We start from the raw sequence: 21,674 nt of genomic DNA, 5'->3' as shown, positions 1-21,674 counted from the left end.
TGTCCTCGTTGAACTTTATGTAAAATTGCCTGACTGCCGTGCCTCCTCCCTAACTTGACAGGGAGGTCTCTAACCTGAAGAAAGCAGCCCAATCATGAAGGTTCAGATTAACTGGACTGTAAGGAGGCTTGCTCGCTCACTGATATATAGTTGTCACTTGTAACGTAAGTCTTGAACTGTGAACTAAGATCGACCTCTCATGTGAGTGGCTCGTTGTCCAACGCGGTCCAATCAGAACAAGGCATTTTGATTCTGTAGAATACCGCGCTGTGATGTCACCGGTGTAGCAGGAAAAACCTTGTATAAAATCTTGCCGCCGTTGATATTAGCATAATCGCCGGTCTTCACCGTAGCTTCGGTTACCCGAAAGTGACCACGTGTTTCGAGGGTTAAGGTAAACTCGCTGAAAACCTCCGCGAAATACCCGCTCTGTAATATTAATGCTGGGTAGGTTATTTTCCTGGCTGTCGTGAATGTAACTTCAGTTTTGAATATAATTCGACTTCCTTTATATAAAGGTACAATAAACTTGCAAGTTGTCAGCTTGTAGACTGTATACATGAATGTATCGCCATAATTGTAGAATTAAAGCTGAACTTGTACATATTTCTTCTCAGAAACTTTGACGATTATGAGTTATACTCGCTGTAACAAGGCTGCTGTTCAATTTCGATATTGAATTGTCTGCAGATCTGCGAATGGTCACGCATGTAGATAATCGATCAGAAGTCGGGATTGCATATTCTAGCAATCTATACGGAAAGGTTGATTTCTGTGAAGATCTATGCAACGCCGTTGATTAATTAATATAGCGACGTTTTGTGTTGTAAATAGCCTGTGCAATTGTCTTCGCGTAGGCTTATAGACGGCATATGGCATACAGTTGATAGACAACTTATGCGATGTCTTGAACGGACTGACGAGTAGCTATATATGACGAAGTGGCTAATATATGGAGACCTTGGAGGAGAATTCCTCGGTGGACGCCGGAGACTTCGCTTAAGCTCTCGAAGCATCCATTCTAGATTTCCTGTGTGAGGTAGACTTGGAGCCACTTAGCCTTCGCGACCTTCGCGAAGGTATCGAGTCAGAGCCCGATCAGTATATATATAATATATGAGCGCTTGCTTCGCGAACGACCTCTGTGTTCAACAGGAGTGAGTGAGTGAGTGTTTTGTTTTACGCCGCACTCAGCAATATGTGGGGGGTCGGTGAAGCGCTACTCCTCCGTGACGCCCCCCTTGTAACTGGTGAGGCTCTAGCTCCTTCGCGGAGGTGGCCTGGGACTTCCTTAGCGAAGTGTCTAGAATCCGATCAATATATGAGCGTTAGCTTCATACAGGGTGTGGTTCTTGCTGGTTCTGCATAAGTAGAGCCGAGTAGATCATCCTATCATCTTCAGAAGTCGTGTCACGAAATCTGGTGATAAGAATCTCATTGATCGTTCTAGATCTATTAATGCCAAGAACATACGCCTCTGGCGTTTGAACTGTTATGGCTTTATGGTAGGCTGTGTCCACATACTGTGGCACCGCAGCAATCGAGTCGATCGGAGGTAAGGTGATGGCGTCTGCCTCGTCTTCCTTTATCAGGTATGTCTGCGCCGAGTTGCCACTCTTGGAAGGTGAAGAGAGATCTAGGTTGTTTACCATCCAATATCGTATCTCAGCGTCTGAGAAAATGATGCCTCCATCATTTTCTATCCCAGCATCGCTGATGAGATGTTGATGCTCTTCTGATGGTGGACTGTGTATTTCTATCTCTATGTCGGGTGATGCTCGGGGAGACCTGACTGTAGACTTGTGTGCAGACTTGTGTGGTGACCTGTGAGACGATCGACGTGGTGATGTACGAAGAGATCGGCGCGGTTAACGGCGCGGAGATCGTGTTGGTGATCTGCGTCTATGGGTTGACCTTCTCGGAGACCTGTGAGGAGAATGTTGATAGCTTCGCGAAGCTCTTGTGTAGTCAGGTGTCCTTCGCGAAGGCCTTCGCGAAGCTTCCTCTGCGTCCGGTCCTGGGGAACGGCGATTTGACCTTCGCGAAGGCTTCCGTGAGGTCTGATGGTCTGAGTCCGCATCTAAGGATGAAGCCGAGGAAGGTGATGATCTATCCCGCCTGTACATCTGGGTCCTTCGTGGAGGTGGTCTGCGACTTCCTTCGCGAAGGTGGCTTCGTCGTGGCTGTTACGCTGATGGGGGTGCCTCTGGGGTGTCGTCTGCGTTGGAACCTTCGCGAAGGCTCAGGCCTTGGGCTGGCTGCTTCCCAGTCTGTAGTGGCCCTCCATCATGATCATGATTTGCCGCAACAGTTCATCTGGGATGGTCTGCGACGAATTAGTCGGTGCCCTCTCTGCGATGTTAGCGGCGGGGCCCTCAGGGAAGTCGTCTGACGTCAGTGTAGAGACCTCAGGCTGCATGGCGATCTCTGTTGATGTCACTGTAGCTGTCTCCGGTCGCTTCTTGTGGCGTACGCGGGGATGATGATCGGCTGATCATCGTAGAGGCCCAGTTCAGCGGCTGGAACAATCTCGGTTGAGAAAGTCCTAGTAGACTTCGTTGATTTCCCCTCAGAGGTCGGACGCTGCCCTGGGGTGCGAAGTCTGCGTTGAGTGTTGGTAGCGGCCAAGGACGGGACCCTCAGGAAGATCATAGAATATCAGCGTTGGTACATCAGGCTGCATGTTGATCTGCGCTGACATCACTGTTGTCGACATCGGTCATTCTTTTGATGTACATCAGGTATGATGATCGGCTGATCATCATACAGGCCCAAATCTGCGACGGGAACAATCTCGGCTGAGAAAGTTCAAGTAGACTTCGTTGATTTCCCCTCAGAGGTCGCGTTGAGATGCAGTAGAAACCCTCTAGTCTTCGCCTGCGGACGATGGGATGTCTGGGGAAGCAGGACGCTTTGAGGCGGGCGGACTACGCCCCACTCTCTACCACTCTAGCGGAACACCAGATCGGAGGGGGTCGACCAACAGCAGTAGACTGGCGAGGGGTTCAGGTGTATCAGTCATGGCTAGACTCTGCACGCGACCTATCTGCTGTGCGTCTCAAACGCAAAGTAATTATTTATTAAAGGTAGAATTGGATAAATTAGTATCGCAACTGCAACGTGAATCACATGAAACATGGCGCAGTACAGCTAGGGCATATTAAATGCGGATCAGCAGCAGAATAAAAAACGTAATGTGCAACAGTACAGAATTTTTATCAACGTAATCCACTGCAACAGCACGGCGTCCCCGCATAAACAGTAGAAACACGACTAAATATCAATATATAATTGTTGAAAGATACTAGCTAAACCTCTATAGATCTCTATACGAGGTAACTAACTAAATATAATCAAAGGATATAGTGTGTCGGGAGACACAGGCGCTCTCACGTCCAGCTCACTGGGCGAAGAAGGAGAGAGTGAGGCACATGGGTAGAGGTGGCGCCCTCGTTCCCGCGCTTGTGGAAGGGAGGTAACTCGTGGTGTACTAATTAGTGATTTTACATTGAAGGGAACTTCAATTAGGGAGATACAAGTGTTCCACTATGTTCGCAAAAGGAAGGAGACAAGCAAAAAGAGCATGAGTCAGGATAAGGAAAAATATGGAATTTTTCAAGTAAAACTGATATTTTAATACATATCCTGACTCATGATCTTTTGCTTATCTCCCTTTTTCTTGCGAATGCTAATGGAACACTTGAATCCCTTGAAGTTCCGGAAGCAGACGTAAAAATACACTCACCCACGAGTTACCTCCCTTTTCCCGCGTAAACAGTCATGTGACCAGCCTTACTTGTCACTCTCCTGATTTTCCTGCCCAAGCACTTGGATCTGCTGTGCAATCCGAAGTGTTTCCAGCGGGGAGGTTGGGAGGGCTTCTCGTCATGAGTCAAGATAAGTATAAAAATATCAATTTTACTTGAAAAATTACATATTTTTTCTTATCCTGACTCATGATCTTTTGCTTATAGAATCCGACGGATTGGTGGTGGGTCAAGCCACTTCGTGGATTCATCAGTTGTCCTTAGATACGTCCTGTATCCCCCCCATGGGAACTGCGAAATGGCATTTCCGTGACCCTATTCTTCCAGCTTCTGTTATAACTCGGGGGGACCACTTTCTTGTCTTACTTCCATCTCAGACAAGTTGAATCATCTTGATTCATGTGGCTTAAGATATACTAGTATCTTCTTTTTACTAGATATCTATAACAACCCATAGATTATGATAAGATCTTTATCATAAATGAGTTGGGACCCCTTCACGTTCAGGTAAGATCTTTACCCGTACAGGATCTTTAATCACTCATGCTAGTCTGTCCTAGACTGTGCGCATGGACTTTCAAACTAATACTTTTCCTTAGTAAAAGTTATCAACAAGTCAACGTGATAAATGGTGAGACTTTCCAACTCAGCGCCTTTGAGGAACCGTTAGTTGCTGTGCTACAACGAGAGGCCCAAATTGGTGAATGCCTGAGATGTCTTCAGTGGCTATGTCTCGGAGGTAGTGGTTGGCAAACACCGTATCAAACTTCCAAAAGCAGCCCTCCATAATTGCTGATATAGAGCAATTTCCGTGCAGAGCCAATGTTGACGCCAGTGCTCTGACTTCATGTGGGTTGGAAGCTCTAGGAGGTTCTAGTCCTGCTGCTTTATAGGCTCTCAATATGACGGCTCTAATCACAAACGATATCGTCGTTCTTGAGACTTCTGCTGATGTCTCTGTGGATAATGGGATGAACAGGCGCTTGAATTTCTGTCTCCTTGTCTTAGTCTTTTGAAGACATCTCTTCAGGGTTCTGACCGGACACAAGGATAGGTCCTCTATATCCTCTGGTCCGAGGATTGTAGATAGCGCAGATACGTGGATCTGTCTATCTGGCTGACCAGGTAGTTGGTTCTTGGCAATGAAGTCCCATCTAAGTCCTAGATGAACTGCAGCATGTTGCCCCGTATCGAATCTGGTTCGACCAAAGTCCAACGTATGTATCTCTGATATCCGAGCTGCCGTGGCTAGCGCAAGCAGGAACAGAATCTTCTGTGTCAGCAGCTCGAAGGTAGTCTGATCTAGAGGTTCGTAGGCATCACTTTTAAGATGACGTAGAATTACATTCAGATCCCAGGCCGGAGCTCTGAACTTCTTTTGCTGGTCCTCCAGTTTAAGAGATCTCAGCAGAGCAATTAATTCTGGTACTTTCGTCAACTTGATGCCTGTTTCCATGGTAATCACTGTAGTGATTGCAGCGAGATATGTAGCTAGTGTCGAACCTTTCAGATGTCTAGTCTGACTAAGATGACACAGGTACTCCGCCACTTGAGGAATAGTCCAGGATATCGTTCTCCTCCACAAACATGCTCTCAGACTTCTGCTTCAACTCCTAGCACACCAGAGTGAATGAGTGAGTGAGTGAGTGAGTGAGTGAGAGGGTGAGTTTTACGCCACACTCAGCAATATTCCAGCTATATGGCGGCGGCGGTCTGTAAATAATCAGATCTGGACCAGACAATCCAGCATGGACATCGATGTACACAATTGGAATGCAATGAAATGTGTCAACCCAGCGAGCCTGACCACCAGATCCTGTTAGTCGTCTCTTATGACAAGCATGGGTTGCTGAATTGCCGAATTCTAACCCGGATCTTCACGGGTACCAGAGTGATTGAATGAGTGGGGGTTGACTTACATCAAAGTGGCGTGTGTGATAGGGTCGACGCTGTCCAGATGTTTAGTCAGGAACCGTTGCAGCGGCCTTAGTTGTAACCTTCCTGTGCGCGAGTCAAGTCCTGCGCCGAGGTTAGGGATCCGAGGGATGACTGCTTGTGGAATCATGGCTTGTATCTTGACCCAATGATCTTCTGGGACCACAATTCGATTCTGTGTTGTGATAATTCTTATTCCCAGCAATTGAAGATCTTGTTTGATTCTAACTCCAACTTCATCAGGTTCACTAACCATCCTAGTTGCGTGAGCAACTTAATTGTGAAGTTCAGCTGCTGTCTGAGTTGACTGGCACTTTGAAGAACCTGTATGCCATCGTCCAGATAACCGGCACTGCGTAGACCTCGATGCTGATAGGTGCCGATAGGCTCTTATTCGTATGAATAAACATAGAGCCGACGATAGGTAGGACGTTCCATTGGAAGTGCTAACCTCTGATTGCAGTGATGATATATCATTCTTCCCCTTATATACGCAGGCGATCTGTGTTGATCAGCATACATCGAAGCGTTGTCTATTTATAGCAAGGCTGGCTCCAGTGTAGCATCAAAGGGGACAGGTACTCATACCGACTTTTATTAGCGACAACTTCCAAAATAAACATTGTTTATCCTGCTGTCAAGGCTAGACATCTATTAGATTCCCATGATGTTAACAGGCCGTAGTTGTATACTGTTTCCAAGGCTGTCAATGAAGGATTCCCCCGCACCACGGGTTTGTTTATAAATCAGAAAACATGCTGGAGCCTGCTCTGTCAGTGGGAGGCGTTGTCTGACGTGGACCAATCAGCTTCCAAGCATGACGTCACCGGTGTTGTAGCAAGTTGGCCTCCATAAAATCTGATGCAATTAGTTGGTTGAGTAAAAGCGAGAGTAATTCTACGCCGCTCATATACACCTCTTGAATAAGGGTTGCCCCAAGTGTAAAATCTTGTTCAGTGATATAAATAACATATTCCCATTGTGGATAACATAAGCCAGCATGACGAAGGAGGCTGTCGAGACGTATGTCTGTATGGATCTTGAAGTAATACCGATGTTGAATATAGTTGAAAGGATATAAAATCCTAATCCCCGTATGGTAATAGAGTCGACGTCAACATCCTGCCTGTTGATGTAAGGGTTTGATAACCCTAGGGTCCGCGAACCCTGTAGATGTCTGCGTTGCTGTTATCTGCCTGTAGATCTGAGAGTTCTCGAACCTTGTAGATGTCTGCAGCTTTCTCAAAGCTGTGCGTAGGTTAGAAGGTACCTTGGATATAGGTTCAATCGGAGGAATAGTCACCGAGTCAAAGTCGTCATTACGCATCTTATAAGTGTAGACTTCATCTATAACCTTAGAAGGAGACTCCAAGTTCAAACCATTGGCTATCCAAGCTGTAACCTCCGAGTCCGGGAAGACGAAGTCTGGTTATACATCAGTTATCTCCTGATCGGCAGAGCTATGCCTCCACGAATCGTCCTTCTGCGAACCTGTATCCCTTCTCGAACCTCAATCATCCTTTCGCGAACTGAAGATTCCTCCCTTCGCAAACGTCTATCTTGAGAGTCCTCTCTTCGCGAACCTCTATCTGTGGATTCATCTCTTCGTGAACCTCTGTGATGTGAGCTTCCTCTTCGCGAACCTCTGTCTCGTGATGAGTGACTTCACGAACATCTGTGAGAGATATGCGATCTCGATCTAGAACGGCTATGTGTAGGAGATGAATCCTTCGATGTTCTCAAAAGGCTGACGGTTCGCAGATGTAGAACGGTGAGTAGGCATCTCATGTCTTCTATCCTTCTCCAAGATGACAAAGTCGTCAGACTGTGGAGACCTTCGCAAAGGTGTACGTTCGCCAACGTAGTCTTGAGACGTAGTTCTATGTGGAGTAGGTTCGCGCAGGTCTGTAGGTTTGCACATGGTGTCAGTAGATGAGATGCCTTCGCTTCTTCCTCGAACCTCCGTTCCATCATAGCCATCATCTGGTTGGTGAATTGACTCATAATTTCACCCAGATCAAGTTCTGGGTTGATTGAAGCTGCTGTGGTGTAGAAGAAGCGTTCGCGAACGCTGATGAGTTGTGTGCCTCAACTTCACTCCATTGAGAAGTTGGTGGTAGTTCGTCAAACAGCTGGCATGCTGTGACCGTTGCAGGAGACGATCTAGTAGTTGTGGAAGTCGATTGAGTCGCCGATCTCGTAGGTACTTCGGGTAGAAGTAACGGGGGATCATCAAAAAACGTCTGCTTCATGTGGAGGTAATATCTCTTCGTTGAAGGATTTCTGATGCGTTGACTTACTGGGCCGCGTAGATTTACCCTCCGATCTGGTAACAGATGCTTTCGTCTGCGACGTAGAAGAAGACAATGTCTTTTTCTTAGCTTGAGTCTGAGTCAACTGCGTTGTAGCCTATCTCTTCTTAGCCCCTGTACCAGCAGACTGCCCCTGCAACGTACTCAACATAGCACCAGTATTATGAATCTCCACAGTAGCAATCAACATACAGTTTGCAGGCTGATCTCCTGTTTTATCAGCCGTGACTTGAGATGACTTCCATACACGATCCATGGCACATCTATAGATATGACAAATATTGATTAAATTGTAGATTTGATAAATCAACACAATAAGTACAGCGCAAGCTGGAAGAACATGGTTTTATGCACGAAAGGCATTGGGGGTGAGGATCAGCCACAGATAACCTGTGCCTGCAAACACTGCAAGATTTCATGAAATGTAAACAAAGTTACATAACGATGAAATAAAGACACAAATACAAATAATTTCTACAATTGTTTTACATATAATACATAGTAGTTATTGCCAAATCCATACACAGCGTAATTTTGAAGAATAGGACCTAAATAAAAAGGATATAATGCTGTATATGTGAGTCCAGTGCTCGCCCAACCATCCACCTGGGCGAAAAGGGAGAGAGTGACAAGTAAGGCTGGTCACATGACTGTTTACGCGAGGAAAAGGAGGTAACTCGTGGGTGAGTGTATTTTTACATCCGCTTCAGGAACTTCAAGGGATTCAAGTGTTCCACTAGCATTCGCAAGAAAAAGGGAGATAAGCAAAAGATCATGAGTTAGGGTAAGAAAAAATTAGAGCCTTTTGTTTGTTTGTTGTTTAACATCGCATGCAGCATTATTCCAGCTGCACGTAAATAACCGAGTCTGGACCAGACAATCCAGTGATCTACTACATGAGCATCAATGAATGCAATAGAGATACAATGACATGTGTCAACCAAGTCAGCAACCCTGACCACCCGATCCCATTAGTTGCCTCTTACAACAAGCATGGGTTAACCCAGATCTTAATGGGTGTGCCATATAGTCAATACAAACCTTTCCATTATACTCTGACATCTTCAGATAATTATCCAGATCAAACACAAAGTGTCCAAGTTTCTCCACGACCTGCCGCACTCCACGATCCCGTCGTTGTAGAGAGGTGGCGTGGACGAACTCCCTCAGAGCTGGGATCTGGGTCTCCTCCGGGGTACTGAATACCTGACCCACATACACATCGTATTACCCACAAGGTCAAGGACACAAGTGAAACTAGTATTAGTGATTCTCACCGTGCATCATGATTTGGCCGCTGATTGGCTGATCTGTCATCTGTTCCACTGTTGGTAAGTGACATGACAAAATGTCGACACTTTGTCTTATATAATTTACGATAACATCATCAATTGTCCTAATGGTTGCAGATTCAGAATATTTCTAACTAGCCACAAGGAATTATGGATTGTTTATCACAAGTAAATCAATGGTGTTATCCTGAAACTTTGGCGAGAAAAACATACAAGTTAACCAAAAACAGACACTTTACTGGAGGAAGCCTCTTGTTTAGCAGAAGCAAAGTCATGAATTTGTGACATCTTGAACAATAGGTGACATAAACTTTTAAAAAAATTGTTAAAAGACTAATCCATAGTTTCATCCTCATGTCACTAACCCTAAACGTTAGTCCACAGTCTTAAGAAACCACTCATTGGTCAAACCAACCTGGGGTGCCCCATCAACATCTGTCAACAGGCTCGTCATCTTCATATAGTCGGTGGAGCTGACACAGAACACCTTCAGGTTATCCACCATGTTGCCTGTGTCATCCTCGTCATCACAGTCGCCATCGTCATAGTCCAGGATATCGTCCTCCTCCACTAACACGCTCTCAGACTTCTGCTTCAACTCCTAGCACACCAGAGTGAGTGAGTGAGTGAGTGAGTGAGTTTTACGCCGCAATCAGCAATATTCCAGCTATATGGCAGCGGTCTGTAAATAATCAGATCTGGACCAGACAATCCAGCATGAACATCGATCTACACAATTGGAATGCGATGAAATGTGTCAACCCAGCGAGCCTGACCACCAGATCCTGTTAGTCGCCTCTTATGACAAGATGGGTTGCTGAATTGCCGAATTCTAACCCGCATCTTCACGGGTACCAGAGTGAGTGAATGAGTGGGGGTTGATTTACATGACATGAAAGTGGCGTGTGTGAAAAATCAAGTATTAAGTGTAGTACTTACCCTTATTCCTGCTCTGAAATCTTTCTTTATCTGCTTCATGGAATATTCATTTCGTGCCTTTGCACACATGGAAACCAGTTTCCTTTGATGAACATCACAGATGTCCTTCTTGGCAGATATCTGCACAACACAACGGGAATCTTTAGCAATATCATTAAAAGATTTCACTGACAAGATTGGGGGAAATGCTCACAAATTATGGTAAAGGAAACTACTTGCTAAACTGGAGGCTGGTGTCGGCCCGTTTCTACTGTATTTCACCCACCTGTTGAGCCACCTCCCTTTCTTAGACAAGAGAAAGGCCACATCTGCCTGTTTCTGAGATATTTCCAACCACCTCCCTTACCTAGACCAAGAGAACAGACATATCTCCCTGTTTCTGAGATATTTCCATCCACTTCCCTTACCTAGACCAAGAGAACAGACATATCTCCCTGTTTCTGAGATATTTCCATCCACTTACCTTACCTAGACCAAGAGAACAGACATATCTCCCTGTTTCTGAGATATTTCCATCCACTTCCCTTACCTAGACCAAGAGAACAGACATATCTCCCTGTTTCTGAGATATTTCCACCTACTTCCCCAGTTCTGCAATATTTCCACCCACCTCTCGGGCCACGTCCCTCTCCTGAACCACTAGATCTGCCACGTCTGCCTCTTTCTGCTGCATCTCTTCGTCCATCTTCTCCAACTCCTGCTTTAACTCGGCTACTCCCTGTTTTATCATATCACCAGTGTATGAAAAACGCCAAACAGCCAGACATCAGGACTGTTAACTTCAAAATGTTACCAGCCCAAAAGGGATTTAACCAGACCAAATATGTTGAATTTACTCAGATGTATGGAAGATCTAAAATTTGTACCAGACCATCGGGCTGGCTAGCTGTAAATTAAGACCGTCCGTCAGAAATCTATCCCGTCTCGGCCGGGCCTTATTTCATACACTGATATCACCTTCCTCCTGCACAAACCAGGTCAGTCTTAAAACAGCGTTGTTTCATACTTGTATAATATATGGTACAGTAGTAAAAAGACTTGTTACTGGTACGTGTAAGCCAACTGGGGTGCTGGGGTAGTCTGTTGGTTAAAACATTCGCTCGTCACGTCGAAAGACAGTATCAAATCACCATATAGGTACAATGTGTGAAGCCCATATAGGTACAATGTGTGAAGCCCATATAGGTACAATGTGTGAAGCCCATATAGGTACAATGTGTGAAGCCCATATAGGTACAATGTGTGAAGCCCATTTCTGGTGTCAACTGCCATTATATTGCTGGAATATTGCTACAAGCGGCATAAAACCATACTCACTCACTCACTGTTAGCCAATCAGCAGTCCGATCTGGACCAGACAAACCAGTGACTGACAACATGACCAATGACCAACCCTAGACAGGTGAGATGCCACACACCAGCAGCTCTATGCTATGTCTTACAGTACTGGCCAACAGGACCCCAGCCTGACCTGAAACAACACAACCAGCAGCACTATGCTATGTCTTACAGCACTAGCCAACAGGACCCCAGCCTGACCTGAAACAACACAACCAGCAGCTCTATGCTGTGTCTTACAGTACTAGCCAACAGGACCCCAGCCTGACCTGAAACAACACAACCAGCAGCTCTATGCTGTGTCTTACAGTACTAGCCAACAGGACCCCAGCCTGACCTGAAACAACACAACCAGCAGCTCTATGCTGTGTCTTACAGTACTAGCCAACAGGACCCCCAGCCTGACCTGAAACAACACAACCAGCAGCTCTATGCTGTGTCTTACAGTACTAGCCAACAACCCCACTATGCCTCGACCAGTAAGCAACACAACCAGCAGCACTATGCTGTGTCTTACAGTACTAGCCAACAGGACCCCAGCCTGACCTGAAACAACACAACCAGCAGCACTATGCTATGTCTTACAGTACTAGCCAACAGGACCCCAGCCTGACCTGAAACAACACAACCAGCAGCTCTATGCTGTGTCTTTACAGTACTAGCCAACAGGACCCCAGCCTGACCTGAAACAACACAACCAGCAGCTCTATGCTGTGTCTTACAGTACTAGCCAACAGGACCCCAGCCTGACCTGAAACAACACAACCAGCAGCTCTATGCTGTGTCTTACAGTACTAGCCAACAGGACCCCAGCCTGACCTGAAACAACACAACAGCAGCAGCACTATGCTGTGTCTTACAGTACTAGCCAACAGGACCCCAGCCTGACCTGAAACAACACAACCAGCAGCTCTATGCTGTGTCTTACAGTACTAGCCAACAGGACCCCAGCCTGACGTGGAAACAACACAACCAGCAGCACTATGCTGTGTCTTACAGTACTAGCCAACAGGACCCCAGCCTGACGTGGAAACAACACAACCAGCAGCACTATGCTGTGTCTTACAGTACTAGCCAACAGGACCCCAGCCTGACCTGAAACAACACAACCAGCAGCTCTATGCTGTGTCTTACAGTACTAGCCAACAGGACCCCAGCCTGACCTGAAACAACACAACCAGCAGCTCTATGCTATGTCTTACAGCACTAGCCAACAGGACCCCAGCCTGACCTGGAAACAACACAACCAGCAGCACTATGCTGTGTCTTACAGTACTAGCCAACAGGACCCCAGCCTGACGCCTGAAACAACACAACCAGCAGCAGCACTATGCTGTGTCTTACAGTACTAGCCAACAGGACCCCAGCCTGACGTGAAACAACACAACCAGCAGCACTATGCTGTGTCTTACAGTACTAGCCAACAGGACCCCAGCCTGACCTGAAACAACACAACCAGCAGCTCTATGCTGTGTCTTACAGTACTAGCCAACAGGACCCCAGCCTGACGTGGAAACAACACAACCAGCAGCACTATGCTGTGTCTTACAGTACTAGTCAACAGGACCCCAGCCTGACCTGAAACAACACACCAGCAGCTCTATGCTGTGTCTTACAGTACTAGCCAACAGGACCCCAGCCTGACCTGAAACAACACAACCATCAGCTCTATGCTGTGTCTTTACAATACTAGCCAACAGGACCCCAGCCTGACCTGAAACAACACACCAGCAGCTCTATGCTGTGTCTTACAGTACTAGCCAACAGGACCCCAGCCTGACGTGGAAACAACACAACCAGCAGCACTATGCTGTGTCTTACAGTACTAGCCAACAGGACCCCAGCCTGACGCGTGAAACAACACAACCAGCAGCACTATGCTGTGTCTTACAGTACTAGCCAACAGGACCCCAGCCTGACGTGGAAACAACACAACCAGCAGCACTATGCTGTGTCTTACAGTACTAGCCAACAGGACCCCAGCCTGACCTGAAACAACACAACCAGCAGCTCTATGCTGTGTCTTACAGTACTAGCCAACAGGACCCCAGCCTGGCGTGAAACAACACAACCAGCAGCACTATGCTGTGTCTTACAGTACTAGTCAACAGGACCCCAGCCTGACCTGAAACAACACACCAGCAGCTCTATGCTGTGTCTTACAGTACTAGCCAACAGGACCCCAGCCTGACCTGAAACAACACAACCATCAGCTCTATGCTGTGTCTTACAATACTAGCCAACAGGACCCCAGCCTGACCTGAAACAACACACCAGCAGCTCTATGCTGTGTCTTACAGTACTAGCCAACAGGACCCCAGCCTGACCTGAAACAACACAACCAGCAGCTCTATGCTGTGTCTTACAGTACTAGCCAACAGGACCCCAGCCCGACCTGAAACAACAGAACCAGCAGCTCTATGCTGTGTCTTACAGTACTAGCCAACAGGACCCCAGCCTGACCTGAAACAACAGAACCAGCAGCACTATGCTGTGTCTTACAGTACTAGCCAACAGGACCCCAGCCTGACCTGAAACAACACAACCAGCAGCTCTATGCTGTGTCTTACAGTACTAGCCAACAGGACCCCAGCCCGACCTGAAACAACAGAACCAGCAGCTCTATGCTATGTCTTACAGTACTAGCCAACAGGACCCCAGCCTGACCTGAAACAACACAACCAGCAGCACTATGCTATGTCTTACAGTACTAGCCAACAGGACCCCAGCCTGACCTGAAACAACACAACCAGCAGCTCTATGCTGTGTCTTACAGTACTAGCCAACAGGACCCCAGCCTGACCTGAAACAACACAACCAGCAGCTCTATGCTGTGTCTTACAGTACTAGCCAACAGGACCCCAGCCTGACCTGAAACAACACAACCAGCAGCTCTATGCTGTGTCTTACAGTACTAGCCAACAGGACCCCAGCCTGACCTGAAACAACACAACCAGCAGCTCTATGCTGTGTCTTACAGTACTAGCCAACAGGACCCCAGCCTGACCGGAAACAACACAAGCTGGTACACAGACTAAAGTACTGGTTGAAAACATTGTTAGCAATTCTTACTGAGTGAGTGAGTTAATATTTATCGTCACATCGGCAATATTTCAGCCATATCGTGATGAGAACATTTTATAATTATATTAAAGATGAATAACAATTCTTACTGTCCAAAGTATAACACATTATTAGCTATCAAAATAGGCATGACACATAGTTAATCAGGACAATTTGGTACAGAGTTCGAACATTGAAATTCAAGAGGTCTTTGTCTAACACACAGGTGCCAAATTCCTTGAATTAAACTTTCGTAATTTCTTCTGACCTTCTCATCAGTCACAAAGTCCACTGTTTATTACAGTAAAATACAGCCTTGTGAGTGAGTGAGTGAGTGAGTATGGTTTTAAGCTGCTTTTAGCAATATTCCAGCAATATCATGGCAGGGGACACCAGAAATGGGCTTCACACATGGTACCCATGTGGGGAATCGAACCCAGGTCTTCGGTGTGATGAGCTAACGCTTTAACCACTGGGCTACCCTACAGTCCTCCAACCCTGTGGTAACGTAACTAAGGAAATATATTGGTTCGTTTCTGTTTCGACTACAGCAACTTGTGCTAAAACAACTTCCACACACTGATTGTAACTGTCATATCCTTTAAGACTTTGAGGAATCCTGATCTACATTTTTTTTTACCTTTTAAGGCAAATGGTTAAATTAATCAGCCCATGCATTACCGCCTCGTCCAAGGTGCCCTGCTCCTGGTCAAGTTCCTTCTTCAAGTCCTGGTAGTCCTCCTTCATCGTAGCAATCTCAGACTTCTGTTTCCTCCGCTTTTGTTTGAGGAGCTTCTGACGGGATTCAAGGACAGACAACTCCTCCAAAACTGTCTTCAGCTGATTATTCAGGGTCTCGAAGTTAGGAGTCAACCTGGAGTTACAAGATATCATTTATTGGTTTATTCATGTTTATAGCATGTGGGTAGCGGGGTAGTGCAGGGGACAAGGAAGAGGGAGCACTTTCCATAGACCAGGAAGTAGGGCTCTGACGGGTAGCAAAAATCAGACTTGAGTACACTGGGGATAAAACCCAACCCGGACTCGAGTACCCGAAAATTATAGCATAAATAGTGAGAGCTATGTGAGTGTATTTTAAGTAGTTTTCAACGGAATTTTACACAAGAACGCCGCATTTATAAGTTATAACATCTGTATTGATTGAAAACTTACACGAAATCTTTCCATAAAACACGTTAATATGTTTTCTCATTGAGCTTGTTGAGCTCCCTGCATAACTCAACATAATTCCGCAAACGCAAAGGCAACACTTGGTTTTGTTGTTTTGAAGTGTCAAGATCAAAATGGGCCCATACGTTCGACCTTTTTCTCACCCATGACTGCACATGAGGTCACGTTTAGTTTAGAGTTATCTCCTTTTGTCGGGTACTCGAGTCCTGCCGTACCCAACCCGTTACCGGGTACTCGAGTACCCGTCAGAGCCCTACCAGGAAGGGAAGGGCAAAAGGCACTACTGTCATGGGTACAGGACTGAAACAGTGGCAAACATCAGGGGGTAGCATAGGCGTTCGGGCAGTGGGCAAGTGTAGGGAGCAGGGAGCAGGGAGAGACTGCAAGGGGTAGGGTAGTATATAGGAGATAGCAACAGGTGCAGGGGTAGGAAGAAGTGTTGGGAGAAGGGGTAGGGAGAAGTGTTGGGAGAAGGGGTAGAGAGAAGGGGTAGGAAGAAGGGGTTGGGAGATGGGAGAAGGGGTTGGGTGGGAATGGGGTAGGGAGAAGGGGTTGGGTGAATGGGGTAGGAGAAGGGGGCTGGGGTGGAATGGGGGTAGGGAGAAGAGAGTTGGGTGAATGGGGTAGGGAGAAGAGGTCCACACACGAGACCGACCCCACACACAGAAACACTGAACACAGACCACCACACACACAACACAGGCACACACAGACCACACACAGTAGAATCACAGAACCATGACCACACAGGAACATGTGGCACACACACACATAGCCCCACCCCATACTGGAGCCAAGGACACAGTGTGGTATGAACGCATAATCCCGACCCCATGGCCAGAACACAGGTATACACACAGGCACCAGACTGGAGGAACACAGACACACAGACCCCATGTACTGAACACAGACAGGAAGGAGCGGCCCGACCAAGGACAGACAACACAGGCGTGAGTGAGGGACACACACACAACAATGGAATCATGGACCCACACCAGACACCAACATACACATAATGGACGAAATGGCACAGCCAAGTGGAACCAGGACCACACAGAGAGACCGACACGGAAGCCCGTGGCCCCAGGCCGGAAGCCCGGACGCAGGGTGGAAACACAGAAAGGACCCCACATAAATATACAGAATCAGACACACAGCACACACATGAACACAGCATGGACACACAGATGGTCCAAACCAGCCTGTGGAATGGAATGGAATCAGACACACACGGATCAGTGTATAGGAAATAGCACATGGAGACCTGAGGAACCAGACACAGGAAATGGACAAGGATGGAATGAATGGTATGTGAAACAGAAATAGACAGCGGACACAGTATCTAACGGAATGAAGGAAAGGAAATAAGAATACAAAGGCTTGTTACATAATAGTTAAATAATTAAGGATGAAGGAAATGAAGGAAAATGAAGGAAATAATGAGAAATAGTGGAGCAGTGGATGAAATGATGGAAGTGGATGGATAAATGAAAGAGAAGATGGAATAGGGATTGGAAGGAAAATAGTGGGGGGGAGAATAAATGGTAGTGGATAATGGAAGGAAATGGAACAGCAGTGGAATTAATGGAAGGAAGCATGGAATATAATTTTGGAGTAAAATTGATATTTTATAATTCTTGGTCCTGACCTTTTTTCCTTTTGCTTGTCTTCTTCCTCCTAAGCACACAGTGGAACACTTTGTATCTCCCCAATTGAAGCCCCCTTCAATGTAAAAATCACTAATAGTACTCACCCCCGAAAGTTGCCTCCCCTTCCCCTACAGTGCGGGAAAGGTGGTGCCACCCTCTGGCCTCATGCTTCACTCTCTCCCTGATTTTGCGAGCCCAACACCTTGAATTTACAGGGAAATCCTAAAGTGTTATGTGGGAGGATGGAGGGAAGCATACCATGAGTCAGGATATAGTATAAAATATCAATTTTACTCAAAAATTAAGACATATTTTCCCTTATCCCTGACTCATGCTCTTTGTTTGGTAGTGATCCGACGGAATCGGAGGGGTGGGACAGAACAGAATACTTTGGATTTATGAGAGTACTTAGTGATTTATATATTATTATATCTGTAATAACCCCCTAACGGGAACTTATATTGGCACTAAATTAGATAATTCCTGCTACTATAAACCATAAGTTTCATACACTGCCACAGAAGGGGTATTACCATAATAAACATATATCAATACAGGTAAAACCAAAACTAACCCCAACATGGAGAAGTTATCCAAAAGTACATAACATAGTACTGGGCTTAAGACTAACTAGACTTATATAAATATATCAATAGGCCCTAACAACTCCGTGAGAGAGAGTTTTAAGCTTAGATAATACAGGTATGAATATACATAATAATCTTGTAAAGACTATGTCTTATCGCCTAATGCAGGGACTGTCAACTGCCAAAGGCGAGGACCAGAGGACCGAAATGGTGAATACCTGAGACGCCCCAGTGGAGAGATATCTCTCAGATAGTGATTAGCAAAACACCATGTCAGATTTCCAAAACAGCTTTCCATGATGGTATTTAGTGAACAGTTACCGCGGAAGCGAGCTGGAAGCTACCGCCTGATCTCATGAGGATTAGCGCTCTTGAGGGTCCAGTCCCGCAGCCTTGTAGGCGCTGGCATGATAGAAGTTCTTATCCATATAGATATGGTGGTACGGTGAGACCTCAGTCTGATTTGTAGCCGCTAAAGGGATGAATAATCGCTTTGAGATGTCGTATGCCTCGATTTGGAACATCGTAGATAGATTTGAGCCTTTGACTTCGGCATAGAGATAAGTCCAACGATCTTGAGATCCGGTGAATAGAGGATAGTGCAGGGATATGGAATAGTTCGTCTGGTTGACCTGGCAATTGATTTTGGCAATAAAGTCCCATCGCAATCCCAGGTGCACTTCTGTGTTATGATTGTCATCAAACTGTATCCTCTCGTAATCTAGTAGCTGAATTTCTGACATCCTGGCTGCCGCTAAGCATAGCGAAGGAACAGGAATACCGCCTTCTGTGAGAGAAATTCAAACGTGGTTGATTCTAACGTTCATAAACTTCACTCTGTGAGGTGTTGAAGCACTGCATATTAGAGATCCCAAGCTGGAGCTGGAATTTCTGCTTCTGATCTTCCAAACTAAAAGAGCTGCGAGCAAGCATGCAGTAACTCTGGCGCCTTCGCTAACTTGACAATCCCGCTCTCATGGTAATGACTGGAACTAAGCTGCAAGATATGCTGACACAATGTCGAGCCTTTCAAATGTTTCCTTTGACGAGGTAACACAGATAATCAGCCACTCTGTGGATGTGTAGCATTTCCTCATTGAAAAATCCATTCTTTGTTGCGTACTCTTCAAAACTTGTCCACTTGTCGCCGCATTGCTACGAGTTGAATAGCCGTGATAAGCAAGCTTGACTGCTTTTGCCGCCTTTGTAGAATATCATCCTCTCTTGTTTAAACACACTTTAATACAGTCCATACGCGGAAGCTGGAATACTCTTGGCTCTCGTATTCTGTGTTTGTGAGGATGTATTAGTAGATCTCGAGCTTTTGGTAGCTTTAGTGTTGGCTGGTCCGATTTTTGAATTAGAATGGGAAACCCACGCTCTGGCTGGCCAGTAAGGAGCCACACCAAAGTCAGTTGTACTCTGTGTTTGTCTGATTTTCTGTAACACTTGAGGGATTAGTACTGGTGGCTTTGAAACAGCGACGCTGCTGAGGCCTTCCCCAGGATATGCTTAGAGCGCCCGCTGTCTATGCTTGTGGATCCTGGACTGCGGATAATGTAATGTCTTTAGTTTGTTTGTTTGAAGCCTGGTGGCTTAACAGATCTACTACAGCGAGCTCCTACTAAGCTTGATAATCTGGAGCAAGCATTCTCGTGCATGGAGCATCCGCATTCTGTCGGTGACGGTAGGTATGGGCCAAGAAAGTGCCGCCTGCTAGTACATTCTTGGTCTGAATGGTTTGCATCGACATGGTAAAGCTGAGATCGTTGAGTTGAAAGCATACAGTCAATAATAGGCTCGATGATTCTCACAAGCCTTGCCTTTGTTCACATAACGCTTCACTGTTGAGCTTGTCGGCAAGGAATCATCAGATGTGCCCTTGTGCAGAATGGTACTCCAAATGACGATGGCGCTGATTACCGCCATCTCTAACATTACGTTTACATGGAGCTTGCTTTGCTGATTCCATATGCTCGAAGCCCGTCCGGGCCACGGTGATGAGCTCCCTCAACCCTGGAGCTTAATGGTTCACATAGAGGTGGTTATCAATTCCGCTCTGTTAAATAAATGCCTTCAGACATTCGAATTCTGGTCCACCATAAGTAGATGATATCTGAGGTGTACCGATAGACTGAATGGTTGTAGTATCATCGAGATGAGCATTGATGAAGACCCGTAATGGGCGAATCCGTAGCCTGCCTCTGGAGTGTCATATCTTGGGCTGGACGGAGGAGACCCACAGGACTTCTGCCATTGTCGAGGGTAACGGAGAGAGTAGAGCTGTTGGAAATGGTCTTCGTTGGATCTTGAGTCAACGGTCTCTGGTACAACGATACGGTTGAGAGTCTTGATAAATCGGATGCCTAGGAATTGCAGATCTTAAGCAGGGTACTAGGTCCGATCATTTGAGTAGGATTTGCACTAACCATCCCAGCTTCGTGTTAGTAGCTTGATGATGCAGTCTAGTTGTAGCTTCTTCTGAGATGCTGTGGATCTTGGATCTACTTGTATCCCGGCCGTCGCAGGTAAAACGCGACTCGCGCAGTCTCCCTAGACGCATGTAAGCATGTGACGCATGGGCGTCTTTGGCATCTTTTGTGAATAAACATGGGCTCGTTTGATATTCCTAATGGGAGCACTTTCCATTGGTAATGCAGCCCGGCTTCCAGTGTAAACCGCTTTTGGTATTTTGGATTCGGGATGTATCGGATGTAGGCACGATCTTGAAGATTCATACGGGCTTAAGTGTAATCCATGGGACGGATTAAGTGCCGTGAGTTGGCGTAGATGTATCATGCTTAAACTTCGTGGTTTCCATTAGATAATCCCTGCTGAACGTGCTCATGTTGTAGAGATGAGTCTGTATTTTCCCTGGAGTTTTCCTGGGTACTCAGGAAACTCGGGAGCAGAAGCCTGGTTCGATGTTTACTTGATCTAGTACTTCTATGGCCTGCTTGGTCAGGAGGGAAGTAACAGCCTCTTCTCTTTGGTAGTTGTTGTGTCAGGAAGTCGAACTCTGTGAGGGTTGACTGGGTCAACGAGAGTGGCTTCTTAATTGGATACGATATCCTGTCGAAGAATGTTGGAGACATATGGGTCTTGTAATATTCCCCAGTTCTCCCAGTGTAGTTGAAGGCGCCCACCCACTTGTAGATTTCCGGGTTGTACTGAACGCTGGGGGTGGAAGACTCCAGTCGCCCCAACCTGACTTTCAATCGTGTTATAGTTGCGGAACCTCTGGGTGCCCTGCCCTCTTCCCTGATCCTCCTCTGTAGTTGCCAAATGGGCTTAACGAAAGAATCTTCCCTGGAGCCGGCCATCTTCCTATCCCTGTGCTCTCTGTAATCCAGTGAATTTAGATTTTCCTGAATATCTTTGTGATCGTCCTGTCTGATGACGCTGGCTAGCGTATCCATAGACTTAATCATAAGGACTTCTCTGGAATCCTTTAGTGACTTCCTTGGAGACTTTGTCTATTTCTCCGATTGAAGATGGATGGAGCAGACCACGGGCTGTATAGAGTGGAGCCGTAAACTGCTCAACCCCAGTTGCAGGAAGCTTATGGAGGCCTTGACGACGGGCTAAGAGTTACCGCTTT

The 21,674-nt window shown here is 46.3% G+C and overlaps 1 protein-coding gene across 1 annotated transcript in view; it reads right to left on the bottom strand.

Moving 5' to 3' along the window:
* The window catches only part of LOC124268440, a 39,128-nt gene extending 17,636 nt beyond the window's left edge, over positions 1–21,492 (bottom strand). The window contains exons 1-6 of the mRNA XM_046703399.1: positions 21,224–21,492; positions 15,328–15,520; positions 10,856–10,963; positions 10,246–10,365; positions 9,722–9,907; positions 9,056–9,220 (exon numbers count right to left, since the gene is read on the bottom strand). Coding sequence (XP_046559355.1) covers positions 9,056–9,220; positions 9,722–9,907; positions 10,246–10,365; positions 10,856–10,963; positions 15,328–15,520; positions 21,224–21,492 — 1,041 coding nt within the window. The remainder of the gene's footprint in view (positions 1–9,055; positions 9,221–9,721; positions 9,908–10,245; positions 10,366–10,855; positions 10,964–15,327; positions 15,521–21,223) is intronic.
* Between the last annotated feature and the right edge of the window lie 182 nt (positions 21,493–21,674).

The sequence above is a fragment of the Haliotis rubra genome, unplaced genomic scaffold (genome assembly GCF_003918875.1).
Source record: "Haliotis rubra isolate DU_JTF1 unplaced genomic scaffold, ASM391887v1 Scf138, whole genome shotgun sequence".
NCBI lineage: Eukaryota > Metazoa > Mollusca > Gastropoda > Lepetellida > Haliotidae > Haliotis > Haliotis rubra.
The sequence above is the reverse complement of the archived record's forward strand: the minus strand, read 5'-3'. Positions and strand labels throughout refer to the sequence as shown.